Source organism: Pseudonaja textilis, chromosome 4 (assembly GCF_049901715.1).
Source record: "Pseudonaja textilis isolate UNSWEBS1 chromosome 4, rPseTex1.2, whole genome shotgun sequence".
Classification (NCBI taxonomy): domain Eukaryota; kingdom Metazoa; phylum Chordata; class Lepidosauria; order Squamata; family Elapidae; genus Pseudonaja; species Pseudonaja textilis.
In genome coordinates this window covers 62,439,855-62,463,894 of record NC_141993.1, presented here as the reverse complement: position 1 = coordinate 62,463,894, position 24,040 = coordinate 62,439,855, and the positions used below count along the sequence as shown (strand labels likewise).

Below are 24,040 nucleotides of genomic sequence, written 5' to 3'. Positions count from 1 at the left end.
CACTTATTCTTCTATTAGTTTGTCCGATGTATGTGGTGGGCCAGGCGGTGCAAGGGATTTCATATACTCCTTGGTTTTCTAATTCAATTTTGTCTTTAGGGTTTCTTAGGATGGTGGCTATTTTTCTGTTTGTGCAGAATGCTGTTTTAATGTTGTGTTTTTGGAGGATCTTGCTGATTTTTTCTGTAGTGCCTTTTATATATGGGAGGAGGGCTTTGCCGTTTTCTTGTTCTCTGTCTTGGATTTTGGTTGGGGTTTCTTTTTGGATTAGGTGGGTAATCTTCTTTCTTTGGAATCCATTGGCTGTTAGTATGTTAGTGAGAGTGTGTAGTTCGGTTTTTAGGTGTTGTTCGTTGGCTAAGCATTTTGTTCTGGAGATGAGTGTCTTGGATATGGAATTGATCTTTGCTGGGTGGTGGTGTGAGAGTGCGTGTAGATAGAGGTTTGTATGTGTTTTCTTCTGGTAAATGGTGTGTCCTAGGGAGCCATTGGATTTTTTGTATACCAAGACATCTAGGAAGGAAGTTGATTGTTAGCTTCTGTTTCCATGGTGAATTGTATTTTGGGGTGTAGGCTGTTGAGGTGTGTGAGGAAGTTGTTAAGTTTTTCTTTCCCATGTGGCCAGATTATGAAGGTGTCATCTACATATCTGAGCCAGAGTTTGGGTTTGTGATCATATTTTTCTATAGCTTGTGTTTCAAAGTGTTCCATGTAGAGGTTTGCAATGGCAGGTGAGAGGGATGATCCCATGGGTGGTCTTTCTATTTGTTTGTATTTTTGTCCATTGTAGGTGAAGTATGTATTGGATAGGCAGTGGTTGGTCAGATCTAGGATGTGCTTGGGGGGGGTTGTATTTGTTTTGGATGGCTGTCAAGGCTTCTTTTATTGGCACTTGGGTGAAGAAGGATACAACATTGAAGCTCACTGGTAGGTCGCTGGGTTGTAAGTTTTGTTTCTTTATGATCTCGATGAACTGGAATGAGTTTCTTACATGTGAGTTGATGGATTCTGCATAGGGCTGTAGTTGTTTGGCGAGAAATTTGGCTAGGTTTTGTAGAGGTGAGCCCATGGAGCTGACTATTGGTCTAAGTGGGGTTCCATCTTTGTGTATCTTGGGGAGACCATAAAGCCTAGGGCATCTGGATGATTTCTCTCTGGGTATGATTCTTTGCTGGATTTCTTCGCTGATGAGGGAAGCTTTTATTTTGGATCTGGTGGTTTTTTCTAGGTAGGTGGTGGGGTCTGTCTTTAGGGGTTTGTATGTGGGGTCTTGGAGTACGTTGGTTAACTTGGTTTGGTAGTCAGATGTGTTCGTGACCACTGTCACGTTGCCCTTGTCTGCTGGTAGTATTATTATGCTGGTGTCTTCTTTCAGGTTAAGTAGTGCAGTTTGTTCTTCTTTGGATAAGTTGCTTTTGGGTGGTTTGCTAGTGCAGAGGATGTTCGTGATTTCGAGTCTGATTCTATTAGCATCATCAGGGTTGGTTTTGGTCAGGCTGGTTTCAACTCCGCATATGATGGTTTCTGTGGGGATGTGTTTGGGAGCGACAGCAAAGTTGAATCCTTTTGAAAGGATCTTAGTTTCAGCTTCGGTGAGGATCTTGTCTGAGATGTTGTGCACTGTTTGTTTCATGTGTGGCTGTGAGGGGGGAGGAGTTTGTTTCTGACGTTGTTGTAGTTTTCTGAGTTTGTTGGTGTGTGTGTCTGTCTTGAGGGTGGTCTGTGTTTCGGCTCTCCAGACAGCGAGTTGTTTGGATTTGTCCCAAAGTAAGGGGTGAATCTTGTTGTTGAGTCTGAGGTGAAGTGTGAGGAGATCTTTGTTGATTTGGTCTAGGAGAAATCTTTTTGTGTGAAGTTCATTTCTAATTAGGGCCAATTCTGTTCTTTTTAGGATGCGTTTGGTGGCTGCTGTGTTGGTGTGGAATTTCAATTGGAAGCTTGTTTTTCTTTTGTTTTTCTTTCTACAGACTCTGTAACATCATCTTTTATACCAATCAAGCCCTTCAAAAATGTCAAGGACTATCAACCAACCGTAGAAGTGGAAGAATTTGTTCAAGAATCTACCAAATATTCTCAGCCTTATAAAACATATAAAAACCAAATGTATATCTATCCCAAGCATCTGAAATATGATAACCAAAAATGCTTCAACAAGGTATGACAATCAATAGTACAACGGCCAAGCAAACTTTAGCATATTTAATTAAAAATTGTCTTCATAAGTTCTATAGGCAATTTGGAATACAGATAGTCCCCAACTTAGAACTGTTTTTAAAATTACCATTCAAAGTTATAATAGCACTGAAAAAAAGGTCTAGGACTTATGGCTAGTCTTCACACTTACAACCAGTGCACTTTCACCCCAATCACATGATCAAAATTTGAGTGCTTGGCACCCGGCATGTATTTTATCATAATTGCAAAGTCCCAGGGCCATGTAATTGCCATTGTGGTCCTTTGCCAGACAGCTTCCAAGAGGCAAACTCAATGAGTTAAGCCAGATTCACTCAAGTGCAGTGATTCGTTAACAACCATGTCAAAAAAGATTGTCATGCCAGGCATGACTTACATAGCTATCACATTGATTAGCAATGGAACTTCTAGTCCAATTGTGGTCATAAGTTGAGAAGTACCTGTACAATGCTGGAGTGGTTTAACCTATGGGTTATCCCAGTGAGAGAACAGTAGGTAGGCAACAGAAGTAATGAATGCTTTTTCTGATTCATTTGTTTATTGTTCCCTATTGAAGACCATCAACTTATCCTGTTAAATCACCTAAGGCTGATTTTTCCAACATTGAGAACATGAAACTTATTGTTTTTAAAATCTCAGTCATGTGTACATATTTATATTAAAACAACCTGGTTGATCTTATTGCTCGTATATGAATTACTATTCCAGATGGACATTTTTCTCTTTTTGCTTCCCTCAAATTAACCTTTCATGGCTATTTCAATATTAAAATTGAATGACAATATAGTAGGTACTATAAAGTAATGGAATATGTACTAGTGATTCATACTTACAGCAAAATAGGTTTCATTGAAAACCTGGGACTTGTTTGAAAGCCATCCATATGAAAATTAAACAGAAGCAGATTGTCCAGTTTTTATTTTCTGTTTTTTTTCTTGGTAATCATTCACATTTATATGCGCATACATGCACATGCTATCTTTTAAATTATTTTTGAAGCTTAAAGTCTTCAGTATATTTTCATATGTACTAAATTCTTAATATATTTACTTTTCAAATAATTCAGCTGAATTGAAGTATCATGAAGAAGTCAAATCTTTCCATTTTTCCACTCGGGAATTTATTTCACTTCTGGGTTTTACTCTCAGCTGGCAGCATTATGACAGTTCTGGAAAAGACTGCATGTTTCACAGAACTCTTAAGTGGAAAGCTAGTGAGCTTATTTGCATTTGTATTACAGGCACGGAATATAACAGTGTGTATTGAATTTAAAAACTCAGATGAAGAAGGAGCCAAGCCAGTGAAGGTGAGTCAATATGAATTCCAGCTGCAGCATAATATGGTGGAGCAGATTTCTTTGGATACCCTGTGGTGAAGTGATTGTGATCTATAATTTTTACAAAATCATCAGTCTATTATTTTCCATCATTTCCATAACAGTTGTTTATAACATCAGTCAATGCAGGGCTTTTCTGGCAAATGCTAGTTCTGCTGACAAGATTTTATGCAACATGATGAAATGTAAAATTCTTAATAAATCTCAGTGTACTTTCATAACTGAGGTAAACATCATGTTGATGAAGGTGAATGATCATCAGGAGAAGTGCCAAATTCAGGTGTTCTGCATACCGTGTATGAATGTATTGACCATTGTCACTAGCTTCTGCGTTTCAGAGAGCTATATAAGCTCATCAAAGTTTTTTTGTGTTTGTAGCATTTTTTTTGTCTTTTCCTTTTGATGGAGTAGGTAGATGGAATCTATTGCTGGAACTACTAGATAAAAATATTATTAATAGTTATTTAAGAAGTAAAATTAATATATTTACTAATTTGATTCTTGTCATTTTTGACTTCTGATGTCATCAATTTTCCTCTTGGTATATACCATGTAGATCAGTTTTTTTACACTCTGTGTACAATCATGTAATCTTGTAGGGTGGCCTAGAAAAAATATTCCCTCCAGTTTAAAAAAAATACTCCAAAATCTTGTGAGTTTGCTTGTCAGATCTTTTTTTGGCATTCTCCACATGAAATCTCATTAGATTTCAGACATTTTTAATTTTTTTATATGTTTTTGGCCCAAAGGTTCTGCGGTGCTATGAGGCTGAAAAAGTCTTCTAAGATATGACTTCAGAATCAGTTATTTCTAGTAAAGACACAAAACTTAAAGCAATGTCTCTTTAAACAGTGTATCTATGGGAAGCCTGGTGGACCATTATTTACATCAGCAGCTTATACAGCTGTGCTACATCATTCACAAAACCCTGATTTCTGCGATGAGGTCAGTCTTCTTTATCTATAATTTTACATGATGTTATAATAGACAACTATATCAAAGATATTTTTGAAAAAAATAGGTTGTTAAGGACATTAGTGTTGCCTTTAATTGTTTGCAACTGAGGACAACAACTCCACTACATAATATGTCTTGAAAACAACTCTTAGAGCACAATAACTCAACATACTGACCCATAAGAACAGCCAGGTTTTCAGTTGCTTTCAAAAGGCCTTCTTGGTAGGGTCATCATCTTTCGGAGGTAAGTTACTCTACAGGACAACATGTCAGAAGGCATATTTCCTCTGCTCCATCAGATGTCATTATGTGATAGAAGGAATTCAGATGATGCAAAATCTATTGATGGGGAGCAGTTTAGTAAGACACATGAAATCACAAGAAATCATAGAAATAGCATGACTGCCTCTACAAGGAGCTTTTAATTTATATTATTTCTTTATTTTTCAAATAACTCTCAAGGTAGAAAAATAACCCACACACCTTCTTCCTCCTATTCCCAGAACAACAACCCTAAGAGGCGGGTTGAGCTGAGAGAGAGTGACTGGTTTTCATGGCTAAGGCAGGAATTGAACTCATAGTTTCCCACTTTCCATCCTGGTGCCTTAACCATCAGACCAGTTGGCTCTTGAACATAATAAGCCTGTAATAGAAGAGTGTAAATGCCACCCATTTCCTCAATTTTTCAAGTTGGCTTTATAGATGAAATGGTATACCATGGGCATGCCAATAGCTACTATATTCTGGACGAATTGCAGCTTCCATGTTGAATACATTGCAGTTATTCAAATAGGGAAGACTAGAACATAAGCAACCATGAACAGAATCATCCAATATCAGTAGTGGGAATCATTGGAACACTATATTAATTTGTACAAACACCATTTTTGTCACAGCTACCACCTGCTTCTCAAGGAGAAGCCAAAAATCCAGGAAATTTCCCAAACTATGCACTAATTCCTACTGAGGGATACATAATGTAAGGTCTCTGATAATGGAAGGCCTTAAAAGCCAGAATAACTCAGTGTTGGATTGAGTCAATGAGTTCATGCAAATCTTAAACAGGAGTGGGAAGAATGTAGAGCGCTAAGTAACTCTGAAAACCAGGTGCCTAGGACTTGATCTTTTCTCCCACCTACCAACACTGAATGGACCAACCTTAGAAGAAGAAAAAGAAGTATTGCAGCACCATGCCTTTCTATTCCTACACCCCTAAATCAGAAGAATATATATATTTAATATTATCAAAAGCTTCTACTAGATCCAAGTAGGCAAGAATACCATTTCCATTTTGAAGTCTGAATACTATTTCCAGGCCTGAATCTGATTGAAAATGGTTCATATAGTAAGTTTCTTCAAGTTCTCTGAAAACGTAGGCTGAACACCTTCTCCAGAACCTTCCCTAAAAGAGAAGATTGAAAACTAGACAAAAATATATCCAGGTACCTGATGATTTCTTGAACAAAGTGTGGACCACTATTTCTTTAAGGCAGATGGGATTGCCTATTTGCTCAAGGAACAATTGACCATTGCCTGTACTCACTATACTTTACCTCCTAGGCAGAGTTAACCAAGAAGATTATGAGTCTAGTATATAGGTGACTCAGCTTACAGTTCTGAGGATTCTATCCATTTCCTCAAGACCAAGAGGCTCAAATACTCCTCAGATATTCTAGCAGATTATTGTTCTGATCCAACCCTCAAACAAACGCAGCAACTCAAACCTTCATAGCTTTAATCTACAAATAACTTCTTTGTAGATAAAAGATGGCTTGCAGCCAATTAGTCCAATCAGAAAAGCCTTGACAGAATTCTTCAGATAAGCTGAGTCTCTACACACAATGCTGAGTCCTTAGAGTGTTTTTGCCTTTTGCAAAGGCAAAAACCTTTTGAAACCAGGCTTATATTCCCTAGAAGGAGGGACCATTATGTTGCATCCTTACTCCTGAGTTGCCTGTGCTGCTCCAGCTGTTCTCTTCTATGAATCATCCTGAGCTCACGTACACTTGGCACAGACTCTTCGGGAACCTCCTCATCACTGCTGCCAGCTCCCACAATCCCTGAAGGCAGCAGTCGACTCCCTGATGGTCCTGGCCCCTCATCTGAGTCTTCGCTCTCCTCCACTGTTTGCACCTGCTGCCGGCTAACCACAACAATTATACTTCAGATTACATCAAAGGCTCTGCACAGTCAGAATCCAAATACAAGTCACCATGTGGCTTGAATACTTCTTACAATGACCTTCCAAGGTGGATTTATCTCCCCAGGAGGATCTGAGCCAATCCTAAACAAGTCCACTAGCTAATTAGCTGCATATGTGTTACAAGCAGAACAATGTTTATGTTTTGCTACTCTTTTCACCATGAAGTAGTTCTTAATAAAGCCTCTTTGATGTGTTTAGTAGGACAAGTGTTATTTTCTCAAGTGATGCTCTAGAGACCTGAACCACGGGATTCACAGGCAGAGAAGGGCTATAACTACCATTCCCTCTCATTCCAAGTGGTGAACAAGACTTCTCACACTGAAGACAAAGCAAAATAAACTACAAAAAGATAAAAAATAAGTTAAAAGCAGATAAAAACATCTAAAAGACAGTAATAATAAATATTAAAAATCAAATAGATAATCCCTTAAGAGCTTATAATAGAACAGAAAGAAAAAAGATTTTTTTTAAAATGAAAGGATTATGGATGGATATAAAAAAGATGCAGCGGGAGATAAAGGGTAAGGCAGAGGGAACAATTAGTCTGTGCAAAAATGCCAGAAAGACATATAGGATTCCAAGAGAGAAATATAAAGAATCCCCCCCAAAAATCAATAAATGATGAAATTCTAAAAAGACTGAGAGATGATGGATAGAGATATAATCACCTATAATACAGGGATTATATTGAAAACCAATAGAAATAAGTGGAAGTTTAAATTGGGAAAATATTACCACATATATAGATATATAATAGAATTTATTACAACCATAAATATATTAAGATTAAGAGATGTAAGACTAGGACTAGGTATATCTAAATGTATTATTATGGTTAATAGGATGTAAAAATATATATTGGAAAATATAGTTTTCAAGGGCTATAAATTCAGGGGATTTATAGATACAATCTTGGGACTGATTAAAGTTTATTGACAACTGGTTGTGTTTATAGAAAATTGAGATATTGAAAATATGGTGGAATACTGAGTGATATTTATAATATTAAAATATTAGTGACTTAACAGAAGTTAATAAGTATATTGTATAAAGAAATGTTATTGATGTTTACATATATTTTGGAGAAAGTGATAAAAATCATAAAGAGAGAATAGTATTGCTTAAAGATAAAGAGGTGAATATAGAAGAACTCCAACAAATGGGAAAAATAAAGAAGTGTAAATTGGGAAAATGGTATAATATAGACTGATGCATAAAATAATATGTTATAATTATAATGAGTACAGTAAGGTTAGAAGTTAGAAGTTAAAAATTCTGTATATGTAACTGTATTATTACTGTGAGCACTGTGTGAAAAATATGTTAAACCAGTCATTACATTCTCCACAAAAATGTTGGTTGTTAAAGGAAAACTGAATATAAAACATATACAAAAAACTCCTACAAGACTCCTCACACTATGCATCAGAGACTCAAGAATAGTGGGGATCAGTTACAGAGAGTGATTCCCATAGACAACTGACATTGGTATTACCCAAAGACAAAAATTATGTGAAATTGCAATCCCTGCTATATATTAGGACCTCGGTGACTTAGGTCAAGTCTATGGCTGCCTCTATTCCAAAACCACTTATCTTCATGTACACTGACAGCAGGTCTAGATCAGTGGTGGGATTCAATTTTTTTTTACTACCGGTTCTGTAGGCATGGCTTGGTGGGAGTGGCAGGGGGGAAGGATACTGTAAAATTCCCAGTCAGAGGTGGTATTTGCTGGTTCTCCGAACTACACAAAATTTCTGCTACCAGTTCTCCAGAACTGGTCAGAACCTGCTGAACACCACCTCTGGTCTAGATATTCCACAGCATTAAGGTAACTTCAGAACAACAATCCCATTTGATATCAAGAGCTCAGTTTAATATACAGAATCTTATTTATTTGCAGAGAGGTGTCTTTGTAAGCCACCTACAGATATGTGACTATGGCTGGTATTTGTCCTGAAGCCTGAATAAGCACATTACTTATGGGATCAAGATTGGTGTCTCTGTTAAAGTCCAAATAAGCACATTGCCCCTCCCTCCCCCTCCTATGTCAACCTTGGTAATATATTGTCCTTGGTAATCCTGACATATATTATCTGTAATGAATTCCTTTTGACCTTCTTGGCCTTTAAGAGCACTTATAGAATAATAGTCCAAGATCAGAATTAGGCCTCACTACCTTCTCTTTGCTTTCATTCAGTTAACATTTAAGATGAATGTAACGTTTTACATTTCAGATAAAAATTGAACTGCCGACACAACTTCATAAGAAACATCATATTCTATTTTCATTTTATCATGTTACCTGTGACATAAATGCAAAAGCTAATACCAAAAAGAAAGAGGCCCTGGAAACCTCAGGTATCTATACTGGATTTTTGCTCATACTCATTGTCTTTATTATTCCTGTATACTTTCCCTGATTTAGGTCAAGCATTTGAGACAATATCTGTTTTCTGATAACTGTTATTTCTTTATATTTAAAGATATCAAAATGTTTTAGTGTTAACATCTATTTTCAATACAGTGGGATATGCTTGGCTGCCTTTGCTAAAAGATGATCAACTAATATCTCGAGAACATAACATACCAGTGGCAACCATTCTACCTCCCTCTTATTTAAATCTTCAGGATCCTGCAGTTGGGAAGGTATTGTTTTACTTCTTTGTTTTATTCCTTGAAAAGCAATCTTATAGCTCTATCACATACATACCATGTCATCCATAGGATTTTGTGCATATCTGAATCCTAACTTGTTTGATTGGAACCAAGAAAAAAAACTGATGATAAATAAATAAATGCATCAATACATACATCCTTTTCTTATAACAGACCGTTCTGAGTATTTATAATTTTATATGAAAATACCTTCCTTTATCATACAGTTTTGATTACTTGATTTTTCTTTCATATTTTGCAATGATTGTTTGTTTGTTTTAGAGGATTTGTATGGCCATCCATTCACTTTCAGTGACCCTAGGCAGCTTACAAAAAATAAAAAACCCAATATAAAAAGAGTAAAAACAATAATCTTCCATCCCTCTGATAACAATAAGCAATGAAATAAACCACTTGACAAGCTCAGTCCTGCCTTGGTTTCACAGGCCCGTGACAATAGCTGGCAATGTAAAGACACATGTTTTTATATAGCTTATTAAAATACATCTCTTATATGTATAAGCTTATAACTGATACATCTCTGTAATATGATGGACTGCTGTTCGTTATGAATATCTGCAAATAAATACATCATTTCAATTTGGAAAATTTGTAAATTAGGCACATGTGCACGATCAAATTTGCATTGCATACAACATAACGAAATCTATTTTTTTAGTGTTTTAGAAATTAGAAAAACTCTGAAATGCCCTTGGAATTATTATTATTATTTATAGTGAATTGAGCAATTTCACTTTCTACGTAGAATAATGGTGGGAAAAATATATCCATTGTTTATTCACATACTGCAAAAGCATTTGATTTCATGATACGTTTCTTGACTGATTTGTTGGAAGAAATCAACAAAAGCAGGTTTCTTACTGAACAGAATTTTTTAAAAGTCTAGCTATTATGGCTTTATATAAAATGTAGAATTCACATCCAATAAGGACTCTTTTGAGCCAGTATGCAAAATATGGAACCCTAATAAATAAAATACATTCTGCTGTATGCACAAAGAGAGAAAGAAAGAGGCAGAGACATAGAGTGGGGGAAAAAAAACAACTAATACAATCTATAAATGATGATACTAATGATGATACTATGCTAGTGCTAAAATATTTTTTAGTGTTTTAAACATAAAGTAGGATCATATGCTAGAAGAAGAATCCATTTCCGCTAACTTGAGTGTTTCTTTTTTCACAGCAGAGTGGAAGTGATGTTAGGTGGGTGGATGGAGGAAAGCCCCTCTTCAAAGTGTCACTGTTTATTGTATCTACTGTTTACACTCAGGTAAAACATTGTCTATACTAAGGGGGGGGGGGGAGTAGAAGCAAAAGAAATACAAAGTTTTTAAAAAGTAGTTAATGTCTGTGTGTGAGTTTCATGCAGAATTTTTTATTTGGATTCCAAGGATTCCAAACCTTTAGTTATTCTGACATAGAAAATCACAATCAATGTGATACTTACAGAAATATTTAGGAAAGATTATCCTTAAATATTCAAAACAACACACAACAAATCTGACATATTTGATTTTTTCAGCAAAAACAGTCACATTTAGAATGTAAATAAAATAATAAACAATCCATGGCTATATTTTTGGAGCCATGTATTACAGTTCTAACAAAAGACAAAAAAACGATCAGTAGCCAGCACTTCATCTGCAATCTACCTAAGTTTTCAATTTTCATAAATTTGGTTTATTTTTTTAACAAAAAAGATGCAGTAACGCTGCAAAGAACTGAATACTTCTGTATACCTGGATTAGCCCAGAGGTCAATAACCTTTGTTATGTGCCCTTATACGATTTCATGTAATAGGACAGGTGCCCTGCTTATTTTTTAAATGTATCATTGTTTTAATAATAATTATAATTAACTGATATCATCAAAGTTCAGGAAGTTTTGACTTTTAACAACTTTCTTAAACTTCATTTGATAGCAATTAATTTTGCAAGATTTGGCAATCTTTCAAGTTTTTAGAAAGTAAATTTTAAATTTTTAAAATTTAATTTTGGAGTGCACAATTGAAGAGTCATGTGTACAATGGCCATTATATTTCTAAGCCGAGTCCCTTATTATTTCAGGCCTCAGATCAGTATTTAATATAACTCATATTGAAACAAAACATAAACACTGTATTTAGACAAACTGCAGAGTGTTCTTCTATAGATCATTGTTATTCTTATTGCACAGATGCCACACTGGATTTATTTATATTGGCTGATTGATAGAAAAGAGAATGGAGCAGTTTTGGAAATAAATTTGGCTTAGATTGTATCAAAAGTGGAAATATTTTATTTATTTTAAACAATTGCTGAAAAATGTCTCTTAGGGGACTGATTTACTTTTAATGTTATCTGCTAACTATTGCACAGTTATTTTTTTTAAACTCTGCATGCCACATTTGTTGAGACTAACCCGTCTTTTTTATATACATTTGCTATAGGATCCATATCTGAATAGATTTTTCCTGCAGTGCCAGAAAAGAAAGAGAGATTTCTCTCAGCCACCTACCTCAAGTTTTATCATCTCCTGTAAGGTAAGTTAAATAAGAAATTATGTAGGTATTGATTGTGCTAATGGATGAATATTATATATTTTAATTCTCCTTTTGAATTGTGTGCATTTGTTAGCATAATGCTAAATTATACATTGCTAAAGAGTGCAGAGTAGCTGAAAATAAAATTGACTGAACATAAAAATAAACATTAACCCAAAAGCCAGCACGTAAAATTATTTATGAACTCCTATATATCTATGTTCATTATTGATAGTATGGATTTTTAAAATAGAAAAAGTCATTTCCAGAGGTATGCCATAGATCACCAGAAACATGGTTTTAAAAACAGAATTTTGATTGCATATTTTTTCATCTTTATTATCTATTTTTTTTTCTTTTTGTCATGACTAAGCATTGCTTTTTCTTGGATGATAAATTCTGCATTATATTTGTCAAACTTAATTTCACTGAGGACCGCATCAGGGTTGTATATGACCTCAGGTGGCTGTGGTGGGCGTAGCCATGGTGGGCGAGGCCAGCTCAATATCACGCATGTCAAGGGCATCTGTGTTGGCCTGAGTGCTCTTGCCAGCAAAAATGGGCTCCCAAGCTCTGTTCCTGGCTGTGACGGCTTCCTGCAACCCTCTGCTAGCGAAAAAGCTCAGGAAGGTCACATGCAGCCCTTGCATATGGCCCTCACGAGCTCTGTTTTCATTGGCAAAGGCATCGCAAGCTGGTCCTTTGCTGTTTCCAGGGAGGCCCCACAGGCCAGATCTAAGCACCCCGCAGACCGGATTCAGCCCATGGGCCTTGAGTTTGACATCCCTGTTCTACACAATGTTTAGAGTAATTTTAGCATTATTTATATAATCATGATTTAAAAGGTATAATTAATGCCACTGTAGCCATTTCCATGCTGAAGAGATCTTGATTGTTTTTTCTATGTTTGCAAAAAGTTCAGTTTTGCAAATGTAGAACTAGACCCAACCATTATGTTACTACCTTATTCTTCAAAGCAAATAACTGATAGTAATTAACTAAACCCCTTAGATGGTCAATTTACCATATGTTGCTGGCTCAAATAGGAAATAATTCCTATAGCTATTATTCCAAGTATCCTCTTAAAAATTCTATTTCTCTCAGGAGACTTTGGTAAACAATTTTTAACCAATATAAGAGATAGAAATAGAAAAGGGCCAAAAACATTTTTTTTATTTATTGATACATTTGATTTATATGCCTGATTTATATTTTCATTGGGATCTCAAGGCAGCCTATTACACATAATTTTGTCCCCACAGCAATTACAATCTGAGATAAATTCATCCAGACATTTCATGCTCAGTTCTGGACTTGAATCACCTATAATCACCATTAAAGATTATCCAATTTGTGAACATAGTTTATAATACAGAAGATTTTGATGTATATTTCTAACAATGTCCAAAAATAGATTCGATTAGTTTAAATCAACAACGACGTTGCACAACTCTATAACTGTTTCCATGAACTTATTTAAAATGAAGGTTGAGTTATATGTAACCTGAGTTAAACTGCTTTTACTTTGAAATATATTTGACATCTCCACCAAATCAGAGTTCATTCATGATTAACATTTCTATGTAATTTGTATGACAACAAGATGGAAATGGTTTGCCATTCCCTTATTTTCTACTCAATTTCCCCAATTAGTCTAATCTCCTGGAATTTCCTGGTGATTTCTTAGTCCAGAATCAGGAACTCCAGCCAATTTAGCTTTAGCAAGACTTTGCCTAGGCTGGCTCAGTGCTGCCACCTGGGGTACCCTGATTTAAATGAATTTATAACAGTCATGGAAGTTTACAACATCATTCTCTGTTCATGCTTGATTTCTTAATCAGAATTTACTTAAAATTGAAAAGATCCATGTCGTTGTGAATTTTCTTCCTGTGATTCTGAACCAGCTGTTCTGGGTTCTTATACAAAACAAAGAGGATGAGGTAACAACTACTGTGACCAGGTATTTGCTGTTCTACTTTCTGTTCGTTGTCATTTAGTTTGCCTTATGAAACAGTTATTGAAATCTATTTAATTGTGGTCAAACCATCTTAACCTTAAGTGTTTGTTTAAAAAAAAAACACATTCAACCAATTATGCACTTCCTTTTTGTCTTCAATAACTCAAGACCACTTAACATATGCTAAAGAAAAGTTAATTCTAGAGAATTTTATGGAACTCTGTTTGAAGCAGCAAAGGAGTCTCTCTCTCTCTCTCTCTCTCTCTCTCTCTGTGTGTGTGTGTGTGTGTGTGTGTGTGCGCGCGTGCATTTATGGGACTTTAAGTTGGTCTTCGCTCCTGGCATCTCCCTGGGCAAGTCTGTGCAATTTCCTTGGAAGCATTTTTAGAACTGGTTTATTATTTCTAGGGGTGAGGGAGAGTGGCCAGGACAAAGAAACCCAGCAAGTATCTGTGCCTAAATCAAGATTAGAACTCCTAATGTGGATTTCCCATTCCTACACTTGAAGCTTAACCATTAGATTACTCTGGCTAGAGAACAATATATGCAATGCATAATTCAACACCCAAGAAAGGAGGACAAATCCCTAGAACTCAAGGCTTTTGCACATTATTTAGAAACACTCCGTGTGTTTAGACTGTAAAATAGGGCCATTTTTTAAAAATAATAATAATAATAATAACAACAACAACAACAACTGAAATAAATAGACTTACTTACATTTAGTTGTACTACTTGTGAAATGAAACTGCCATCTTCTTTATCACATTATACTTTTATTTTACAGGGTCTTTGCTGATATTGTGGCCAAGTTCCATGAAGAAAAATTAGATCACTATATTCAATCATATGTAAAGGTAAGAATATTTAACCTGTTCTTATCTCTTTATAAAATTTCAGATTTATGCCAGAATTTATTTTTTAAAGCCATTTTGGCAAAGCATCATGTGTTAACTGCCTCTGTAAACTACCCATGGTAATTTATCAGTTGATTCTCTTACAAGAGTTTGCATGAAGCAATACAATATACAGTGAACATAAACAGTAGTTTGTAATAAAGAGAGCATTGTTGGAAATTGTTCTGTGTGCTTTCAAATAGCTTGTGCATAATATTTTTTAGCCTTTTTATTATTTTCTCAAGAACTTTTTTATTGTCTAAATTGCAGTGGTTTTGTACCTGTTCATGGTATGTGGAACATTTTTAATCTTCCAGCATGATATTTTGCACATATTTGTGAATTGGCACTGCTTGTTCTGTTTCTTTCCATTCAGTTTTCATTTTAAATCCTTCATTGTACTGAATCAATGTGTATTAAGATTAGTTATAGATACTTTAAAGGAATATCCTTGTATGCAGTATCAGTAAAAATGCCTTTTGAACTAGTAAAGTGCTAAAAAGCTACTAAAATATTTGGCACACTTTGCACAGTGAAAGAAACTAAGCAAAACTTGATTTTAAGGACGAAAAACACAAAGCAAATTAAGACAATACCTTTGTTTTGTAAAATCACATTAAAAAGTAAACTCATCAATATTTTTAAATTAATTAGTTATCATTGGGTATGATATTAAAAGGGAAAATAAGGAAGTTGTTGATATCCACAATTTCAGAGTTGCATTTAATTTATGTTTAAAATAGGGATGTGGTGACTCATTGGCTTGTCAAACAGAAAGGTTGGCAGTTCAGCGGTTCGAATCCCTAGCACCGTGTAACAGAGTGAGCTCCCATTACTTGTCCCAGCTTCTGCCAACCTAGCAGTTTGAAAGCATGTAAAAATGCAAGTAGAAAAATAGGGACCACTTTGGTGGGAAAGTAACAGCGTTTTGTGCACCTTCGGCATTTAGTCATGCCGGCCACATGACCACAGAGACGCTGGCTCTTCAGCTTTGCAACAGAGATGAGCACCACCCTCTAGAGCAGGAAACGACTACCACGTATGTGCGAGGGGAACTTTTACCTTTATGTTTAAAATAGATTTTAACAATTATTGAAATTAGTTCAATTTATACAAGCTCAAATGTTTGCTAACGTTTTTTGATGTCAAAATACTGATACAACCATTTTTATACTTCAAACTCTGATCCTGAATAACTCCCATTTTTTAAAGCAGATTTTGCATTTGTATAGGGGTACTGGAGTTATGATAGGAATAGGGAATTTCTGCTATGATTTGTACAGCTGGATATACAGATAGAATTTGTAATGGATGGAATGCATTGAATCTCTCTCTTTGTGATTGAAAAAGCTACATGTAATTTTCCTTCTAACATTATGTATCCTGTGGCTTACCAATAGTTACAAATAGACATGACAAGAAGCAATCATTTTAAACTATGGAGTGACAGATTCAGTTTAAATAGGGACACTTAATAGAGAATAAAGATAAGATTAACAATGAAAATTAAACATATGAGTATTTTCTGTTCTGGTATTTTAATTTTTTTATCAAAATTACACATAGTACTTTGGTTTTTTTACTTAAAAAAAGAAATAGAGATTTTATCTGTTGCCTGAAAAATGGACTTTCAGATCTATTTGTGTAGAAGTATAGAGTCAAATAGGATGTTTCCATATATAATCTCTTATACATAATTTCAGTAATTTAACTACTCAGGTACTGTTGAGCTTCTTGTACACTTATTCATACTATAAGTTAATTTGCTTAACAAATTAAATATTATGGAGAATTGAGGAATGATATCAGTAATGACATGAACGAATCAGAGATGCATGTACATGGCTCCAGATTCATTCCTCAATTAATTTCTGCTTCATTACTTTAAGCGAATGTGTGAAATGCCTTCATTTAAATACAGTGTTTCAGAAGATGTCTCTAGATGTTCTAGCTGTACTATATAACCTGTTTGATCCCTGCAATTCACCATCTGATAATGCTCCATTTTAGCTATTAGCATATGTATGTCACTTTACAATTATGAGAACGTCATTTAAAATATGTAAGAATAATAACAGATTTATAATAATATGATTTTGAGAATTATTCTGAATACTTGTTTTGAAATTTACTGAATTTCACATTAGTAAAATATCACAAATCTGGTAAGATACTGATTGTCCACACATAATTTTTCCATTAGTGTTTTATTGTATAGCTTTTTCTAGAATCATTGTTGTACCAAAGTAGCAAAAATGAAATTGAGTTTTTCATGCTTTCCTTGGGGACTGCTATGAAGATGCTGTAGATTGCTAGTGGAGAAATGGACATATATAAGTCAACATGAATGCTAATTATCAGAACATATATCCAGGGGTGGGATTCAAATTTTTTAACAACCGGTTCTGTGGGTGTGGCTTAGTTGGTGGGCATGGCTTGGTGGTCATGTGACTGGGTGGACATGGCTTGGTGGGCATGTTATTGGCTGGGCATGGCCAACTCAATATCACTCACATCGAGGCACGCATCTCTTCCCCTGGCCTCTCATGACTGTGGGGGTGTTGCAACAGTCGTAAGTTCGAGAAATGGTCATAAGTCACTTTTTTCAGTACCATTGTAACTTTGAATGGTCACTCCACACAAGCAAAGTACCAACAAAGGAGGGAAAAAAACTCCAGAGAAGTTCCAGAGACAGGAAGTCTAGTCCTGCCAAGAATGTAATAAGGGTTAACAGAGAGGCAGTTTCTGTAAGCAACACCAGAATGTTTCCTTCCTGCCTTCCTTACAGGATTAGGCTAGTAATTTCTTCTAACAACTGGTTCTCCGAACTGCTTAGAATGTTAACAACCGGTTCTAGCAAATAGGTGCAAACTGGTAGAATCCCACCCCTGCATATATCCTTTTCCATTTTCTACAGTCTAAGTGTCATAACATAAATTGAATTTTTTATTGCAATAAAACAACTTCTATTGTGCTTTTTGCATAATGAAATTCCAATCATATTATATTTGGAAATAAGTCTCCCAGAATTCAATAGGCTTTCTCCCAAACAACTGCCTATAACTTCAAAATGTTAATTTTGTTGTTGTATTTTAACATGTCATTTTGCATGTATGTATATGCAAAATGCCTCTCAGGAAGAAACTTAGTAACAATTTAATGACCTTAAATTGTAATCACTGCAGCTTTTAATAATTTTGTAACTGAACAATTACAGTAGAGAACTATGATATAGCAAGAATTTTTTTTAAAGACAATTAGAGCCGTGGTGGTGCAGTGGTTAGAATGCAGTACTTCAGGCTACTTCTACTGATCACCGACCGCCAGCAGTTTGGAAATTTTTTTAAAGACAATTCACCATTCATAAGAGCTGCGGTGGTGCAGTGTTGGGAACACACTTCAGGCTACTTCTACTGATCACCGACTCCATAGTTTATGGATCAAATCACCAAGGTCAAGGTTGACTCAGCTCTTCCATGCTTCCAAGGTTGGTAAAATGTGAGGACCCAGATTGTTGGGGGCAATATGCTGACTTTGTAAACTGCTTAGACAGATGTAAAACACTGTGAAGCAGTATATAAGTCTAAGTGCTATTGTTATTCATGGGAGAAATGAAAAATTTAAATGATAACCATCCTGAAATTAAACAGTATAGTATAACACAGTTGAAGTATCTTAACATGTTTAGATTAATGAATACTGATGATGAATTTGAGCTGCTTTGGTAGAACCTCTCAATTTTAGCCATCATGCTCTCTCTATACTCAAATAAAAGCCAGAGATATTATTAGAGTAAATATGTTTGAACACTTCAGATGTTGTAGTAGTGATAGTAGTAATGTACTCTAGATTAAATTTGAGGTCCCAGAAGAATAAAGAATGCTGCTGGATTCAAATCTACTTTTCTGCTCTTCCAAGTAAAGCATGATCCTGTAATTCTGCATGATGGCATCACGTCATGTGTTGAATGTCTCTAGTCACCATGAATGAGACAGAAGTAGCAACCTTGCATTAGTTGTAGCATAAAATTTCATTCAAAACATTTTTCTCTGTATCTTTCTTAAGATGACACAAGATTAATGCTACTTCAAAATATATGTAGCACAGAATTCTTATTTACAAGTCCCTTTCCTAGCAGCATTATTTTGGGGATAATGCTGATGAAAATCCAAACATGTTGTGGACAATGCTCTACACATGTAAACAAACTAAAGTGTATGATTGCTTAACTAGCTGTCACTAAATGTATTCTCTTATTAATACGTTCAGAACAGCATTGATCGAGTGATTGTTTTGCTTAGTCATCCTACATTCAAGAATAAGACTAAATGTCACCACATTTCATACATTTCCAGATTGGCTGATGTTTAGAGCAAAGAATGGTGCATGTGCAAGATAACTGCAGATGCTAATACTTCCATGCTAGCAGGAATAATGTTTCAATATTTATATGTATTTTTTCCCACATCCCACGATGTATTCAGCCTCATTAGGAAAGTGTTGAATGTGTTATTAAAAAAATAAGTAAATAAGCAAACACAAAAATAATGTCAAAGAAACTTTCCCATGATAGTTTGAACCTATCAAATATAATGATCACAGTAATAAACTTTAATATAAAAATGGAATAGGAATTGTGCCTATACAGCAGTGTTAAGAGGCTGGGAAATTCTGGGAGTTGAAATCCATTCATTATAAAATGCCAAGGTTGAGAAACATTGCTGTGCAGTTGTTATCATCTTGCAAAGCATTTGTTGACAGGTTAGAGTATTTATTGCCTGAGATATGTATTTTTGATTTTGATATAGACCATACCTTCCTGCATAATGTAAAATGTTTATAACACAGTTTCATATATATTTAATCAGAGATATATCTCACTGAGTTCAGAAAGATTTATTTTCAGGCAAGTGATGCAGACTTGGGCATGAGTTCATTATCCTTAAAGGGATGTATTTCTGAATGGTCAAGGAGAAGATTGTGGTACAAAGTATAGTTTCTTAGCTTCATTACATTCAAATCAATAGAAGGCTAGATGCAAAAGACTAATAGTCTTGTACCATAAATATTTTCCAAGCATTGACCATATAACTGTCAGGTACTATATGATGCAAATTATTCGTGTTGCATAGTCAATGAGACCTAATGTTCTAACCATTAACATTTTTTCCTGCATTTTATATTATACTTTTAGTATGTATTCAAAACTAAGACATTTGAAGAACAGACTGTTCATGAAGAACTGGCCAAGAATATAACTAATCTGTTGCAATCAAATGATCAAAGGACTGTGAAGCTTGTTCTAAAGGTGAAATTTATTCTTATTCATGAGCTAAAAGGGAAGTTTTTATAAGCTATTGATTTCCTCGCTTTTGTTCCTATGAGTTAGGTTTTGACTCCTGGTGACTGCCTGGACTAGTCTTTGGAGTTTTCCAGGCATTTTGGGGGGGATGAGGGGTAGTAGTTTGTCAATGCTTCATTTCCAGGGCTGAGAGAAAATGACTGGCCGAAGGTCAGTTAGCTGGCTTGTGCTTCAGATACTATTAAAACTCACAGCCTCCTGCTTTCTAACTTATTCACCAGATCAAACTGACTGTTTTGCTATATGTTCTTATTTTATGATGTAGTTGGGGAAAGAATTGCTTAGTGTACAGAGAGTCTATTCAGAAGTGACTCAGGCTCCATAGATTCAGTTCTCTCTTTTCTAATCTTATTCCTTCCAAATATTTAGGAAATACAGCTCTAGCAAATTTTAGCCACTTTGGTTAGGTTTTATGGAAATGGTAGTCTCAGCATATATGGAAAAGCCCACTTTTGGGAAGCTTTTTGTAAAGAAAAAATAAAACTGCAAAGTATAGGTGTGTTAATACCAAAGAAAAATAATATATATTTATTTATTTTTAGCACTCCTGGTTCTTTTTTGCAATTATATTAAAATCAATGGCACAGCATTTGGTTTATACAAAGAGAGTACAGGTAAGTCTATGGTATTATGTACTACATAATAAATGTTATCAGTATTTAAACATGTTCTTATTTAAGAATATTTTACTGATCTAAGTTTTATCATATTCTTTAATGAGTGCAATACTTTAGTGTATGTATGTATGTATACATTAACTTTAGACTGTACTATATTTAGTTGTTATTATATTATATATACAGTAAAGTATCTGGATTGTAGTGGTGTACAAATTTATATAGGCATCTTGAGGCATCATAAATGTTGCTGTAAGGTAAAAAGATAGCAGGCCTTTTAATTCAGTATTAATTAGAAACTGTCAATATGATATAGTGGGTATGGTAGTATTAAAATAATTTTCGTGGATCCCTTTCTCCAAGCCAGGAGAATGCGGGAAAATAAGACACAAGGTATGCTGTTGGTAGAAAGGAAGTTGATCGATTTATTTCCCAACAACAAAAGGGTTTGTTTTGGGGGCTGGTTACAGAGAAAAATGGGATTCCGTGACTTTTTATAGGGGAACTGGACTTGGGGAATATGGGTTGCATATGTGCTGGTTCTAGTGGGGTTGGATGAGTTGGATTGTTGGATTACCTACAGACTGGTTCTCGCGTGTGCTTCTGTCAATAGGTCAATCTTAACTGATAAGTAGACTTCTGGGGGAAAAACCTGCAATGTGTAGATACAAATACAGTTATTTCTCACCGTACAATGGCACTAAGTGATGTAGTCATAAAGCACAAACTGCATCATTTAGTGATAGCAATCCCTGCAGTCCCAGCTGCTGTTGTTAACTAAATTCCATTCTCATTAGATGAGGCAGCTTCTTGCCAGCTTCCCACAACCAAAGTCAAGGAGGAAGCTGCAAGTCACAGCCAAGCAGGTAAAAGTGGCTGCAGCTGGATGGTGGAGGGAGCACAGAGTATGGAGAAAGTGTAGAAGGGTGAGGCATGAGGTGAAGGGGTGCTCTAGGGTTATGATATTGAGGGGTGTAAGAATGCAATACATGTTGGGAAGGGTGTTCATGACAATAATGACATGAAGGGTGCATGAAATGTGTGAGTGGCTAATATGGTGCAAAAGCAGAGGGGGTGTGGGAGGATATATGGGTGGGCAACAGTTTCTGCAGCTGGTGATTGTTAATAATGCTTCTGTAGTTATATCAATGCAATTTATCTGGACAAGAAATCTGTTCTGAACATTTTTGAATCTAAATATCTAAAAATAAAATTTAGACCAACTGCTTATGGGACTGCCTAATTCATACAATCTGTGCAGCACGTTAAGTCACCATTTAATCATTTCCACAGTGATTTGGCTTTCCTCATGATATAGCCATGAAAGAAATTGCCACTGGAATTGAAATAAGTGATCCTCTGGGTCAGTGGTGGGATTAAAAATTTTTTACTACCAGTTCTGTGGGCGTGGCTTGGTGGCCGTGGCAGGGGAAGGATACTGTAAAATCTCCAGTCAGAGGTGGTATTTGCCAGTTCTCCAAACTACTCAAAATTTCCGCTACCAGTTCTCCCGCACTGGTCAGAAACTGCTGAATACCATCTCTGCTCTGGCTACAAATTAAAAAATTTCTCAAATCAGATTTATTTTCCTACATCTTGTTTTAACAATAGCATTTTAATTGAGGCTTAGTTGCATCCTCTTTGTAATCATCCAGTTCCATGAAGGCATTAAGTGTCAAAAACATTTTCTGAATAAATAAATACCATCATTAAACTGTACATCAGAATGATGCCTGTTATCATTTAGTCAGAAGCAATTCCAGTAACTCCCCCAATTTTGTTGTGTGGCGAGGGGAAGGAAACATTTTGGAATATTGAGTGTTGTCTAGATCAGTTTCTTATTTTGAAGAAGCCATTTGCTGTCCCACCAGATTCCTCGTGCTCAGAGGTTTCCAGAATCATACAAAACTAAACTAGATAAACTTGTAATGAACATATCAGATCATGTTATTTGGAAACACGGAGAAGCTTTTGAAGAGACAAAGAATGCAAGTCACAGCGTTGGCAGGTTTCTGAAGGTAAGTTGTATTTTGTATAAATAACCATTAACCTATTTGACCCTTGCAGATTCCACAATCCTTGTAATCATTTTCATAGTAAATATTTCTCTTTGCTTTTGGCATAACACAAAACATTAATTATGTGCTTCTTCTACATTGATGAAGACTGGGTATAGTAGTGCTGAAAGTTCATAACCAGAGAGTAAAAGAAGAAACATTTGAATACTTGTCACCAAAAAAGAATATACAGTAATCACACTCTCTATAATAAAGAAGATAACTCTTTGTACTGTAGCACTGTTAATTAATAAAGGATTGCCATTCAGTTTTTAGATTTGCAGAAGGGCATTTAATAGCCAAAGGGCATTTAATAGCCAAAATTTCAAGAAATACAAACAAATCCTATTTGTTCTATTCTTGACAAATAAGATCTGTTTCATTTGAACATATTTACATTTTCAGTAAGTTTTCTAGAGGATTACTTTATACTGGTTATTTATTCAAAACATTACAAAATCTTTTAATTTCATATTGCTACTTACTTAAATTGATATTTAGATTAATCAGAGAAATATTGAATTGAGTATTTAACATTCGATCTTCATGATTTATTGCCAGTTTGCCAAGATGATACTAATTCCTTATTAACTTTTTTCTGTTAAAAGTCTTTTCTTAGGGAAATAATTATAATCATTTTGATTTTTTTCTCTTAGCGATGTTTCACATTCATGGACCGTGGATTTGTATTTAAATTAATTAATAATTATATAAGCATGTTTGGACCAGGTGATGACAAGGTAAATAAAGTAAATGTATGTTTGCAATTATACCAACTTCTCCTTTTCCTTTAGAAATTATCAGAATCAGTTAAAAAAGGGAATAGGTCTTCCAAGAATATTTGTTTCCTTTTGTTGGATAAAAGTTTTATGATCACTTTACAAAGCAGTTAATAGAAAAAAAAAATCTTTGTAATAAGCTGCTTCCCCATAATATGTAGTTGATGTTGGTTTGCTATGACCTTACAAAAATAAAAAGTCAGTCTATCCAATCATATGTTTATCAATGTTTATCGTTATTGGAATTTGTTTGTTGCTTGCTCATTTAGCAATCCTTTAGCAAGGAAATGCATGTGTTTCTTATTCAATCTAATTTAAGCAATTATCTACTGGATTCCCTTTCCCTTTATTAGTTTAATATTGCTACAATCACCTTTCTCATTTAAAAAAATATTTTTGCTCTTACATGAAAATAATATCTTCACATAAATATAAATAAACATGAGCATTCATTATCCTGCATAACTATTATTTCATGTAA

General features: G+C 35.0%; 1 protein-coding gene across 10 annotated transcripts in view; it reads left to right on the top strand.

Annotated features, from left to right (window-relative positions):
- Positions 1–24,040, top strand: part of DOCK10 (dedicator of cytokinesis 10) — a 167,726-nt gene that overhangs the window by 105,064 nt on the left and 38,622 nt on the right. For 9 of the 10 annotated variants that reach the window (XM_026701522.2, XM_026701521.2, XM_087933216.1 and 6 more), the window contains exons 17-29: positions 1,968–2,155; positions 3,434–3,499; positions 4,382–4,474; positions 8,927–9,050; positions 9,217–9,338; positions 10,554–10,640; positions 11,799–11,891; positions 13,733–13,851; positions 14,636–14,705; positions 19,939–20,052; positions 20,649–20,720; positions 22,595–22,741; positions 23,437–23,520. In XM_026701522.2, coding sequence (XP_026557307.2) covers positions 1,968–2,155; positions 3,434–3,499; positions 4,382–4,474; positions 8,927–9,050; positions 9,217–9,338; positions 10,554–10,640; positions 11,799–11,891; positions 13,733–13,851; positions 14,636–14,705; positions 19,939–20,052; positions 20,649–20,720; positions 22,595–22,741; positions 23,437–23,520 — 1,379 coding nt within the window. The remainder of the gene's footprint in view (positions 1–1,967; positions 2,156–3,433; positions 3,500–4,381; positions 4,475–8,926; positions 9,051–9,216; positions 9,339–10,553; positions 10,641–11,798; positions 11,892–13,732; positions 13,852–14,635; positions 14,706–19,938; positions 20,053–20,648; positions 20,721–22,594; positions 22,742–23,436; positions 23,521–24,040) is intronic. The other variant, XM_087933213.1, reaches the window with a different exon arrangement.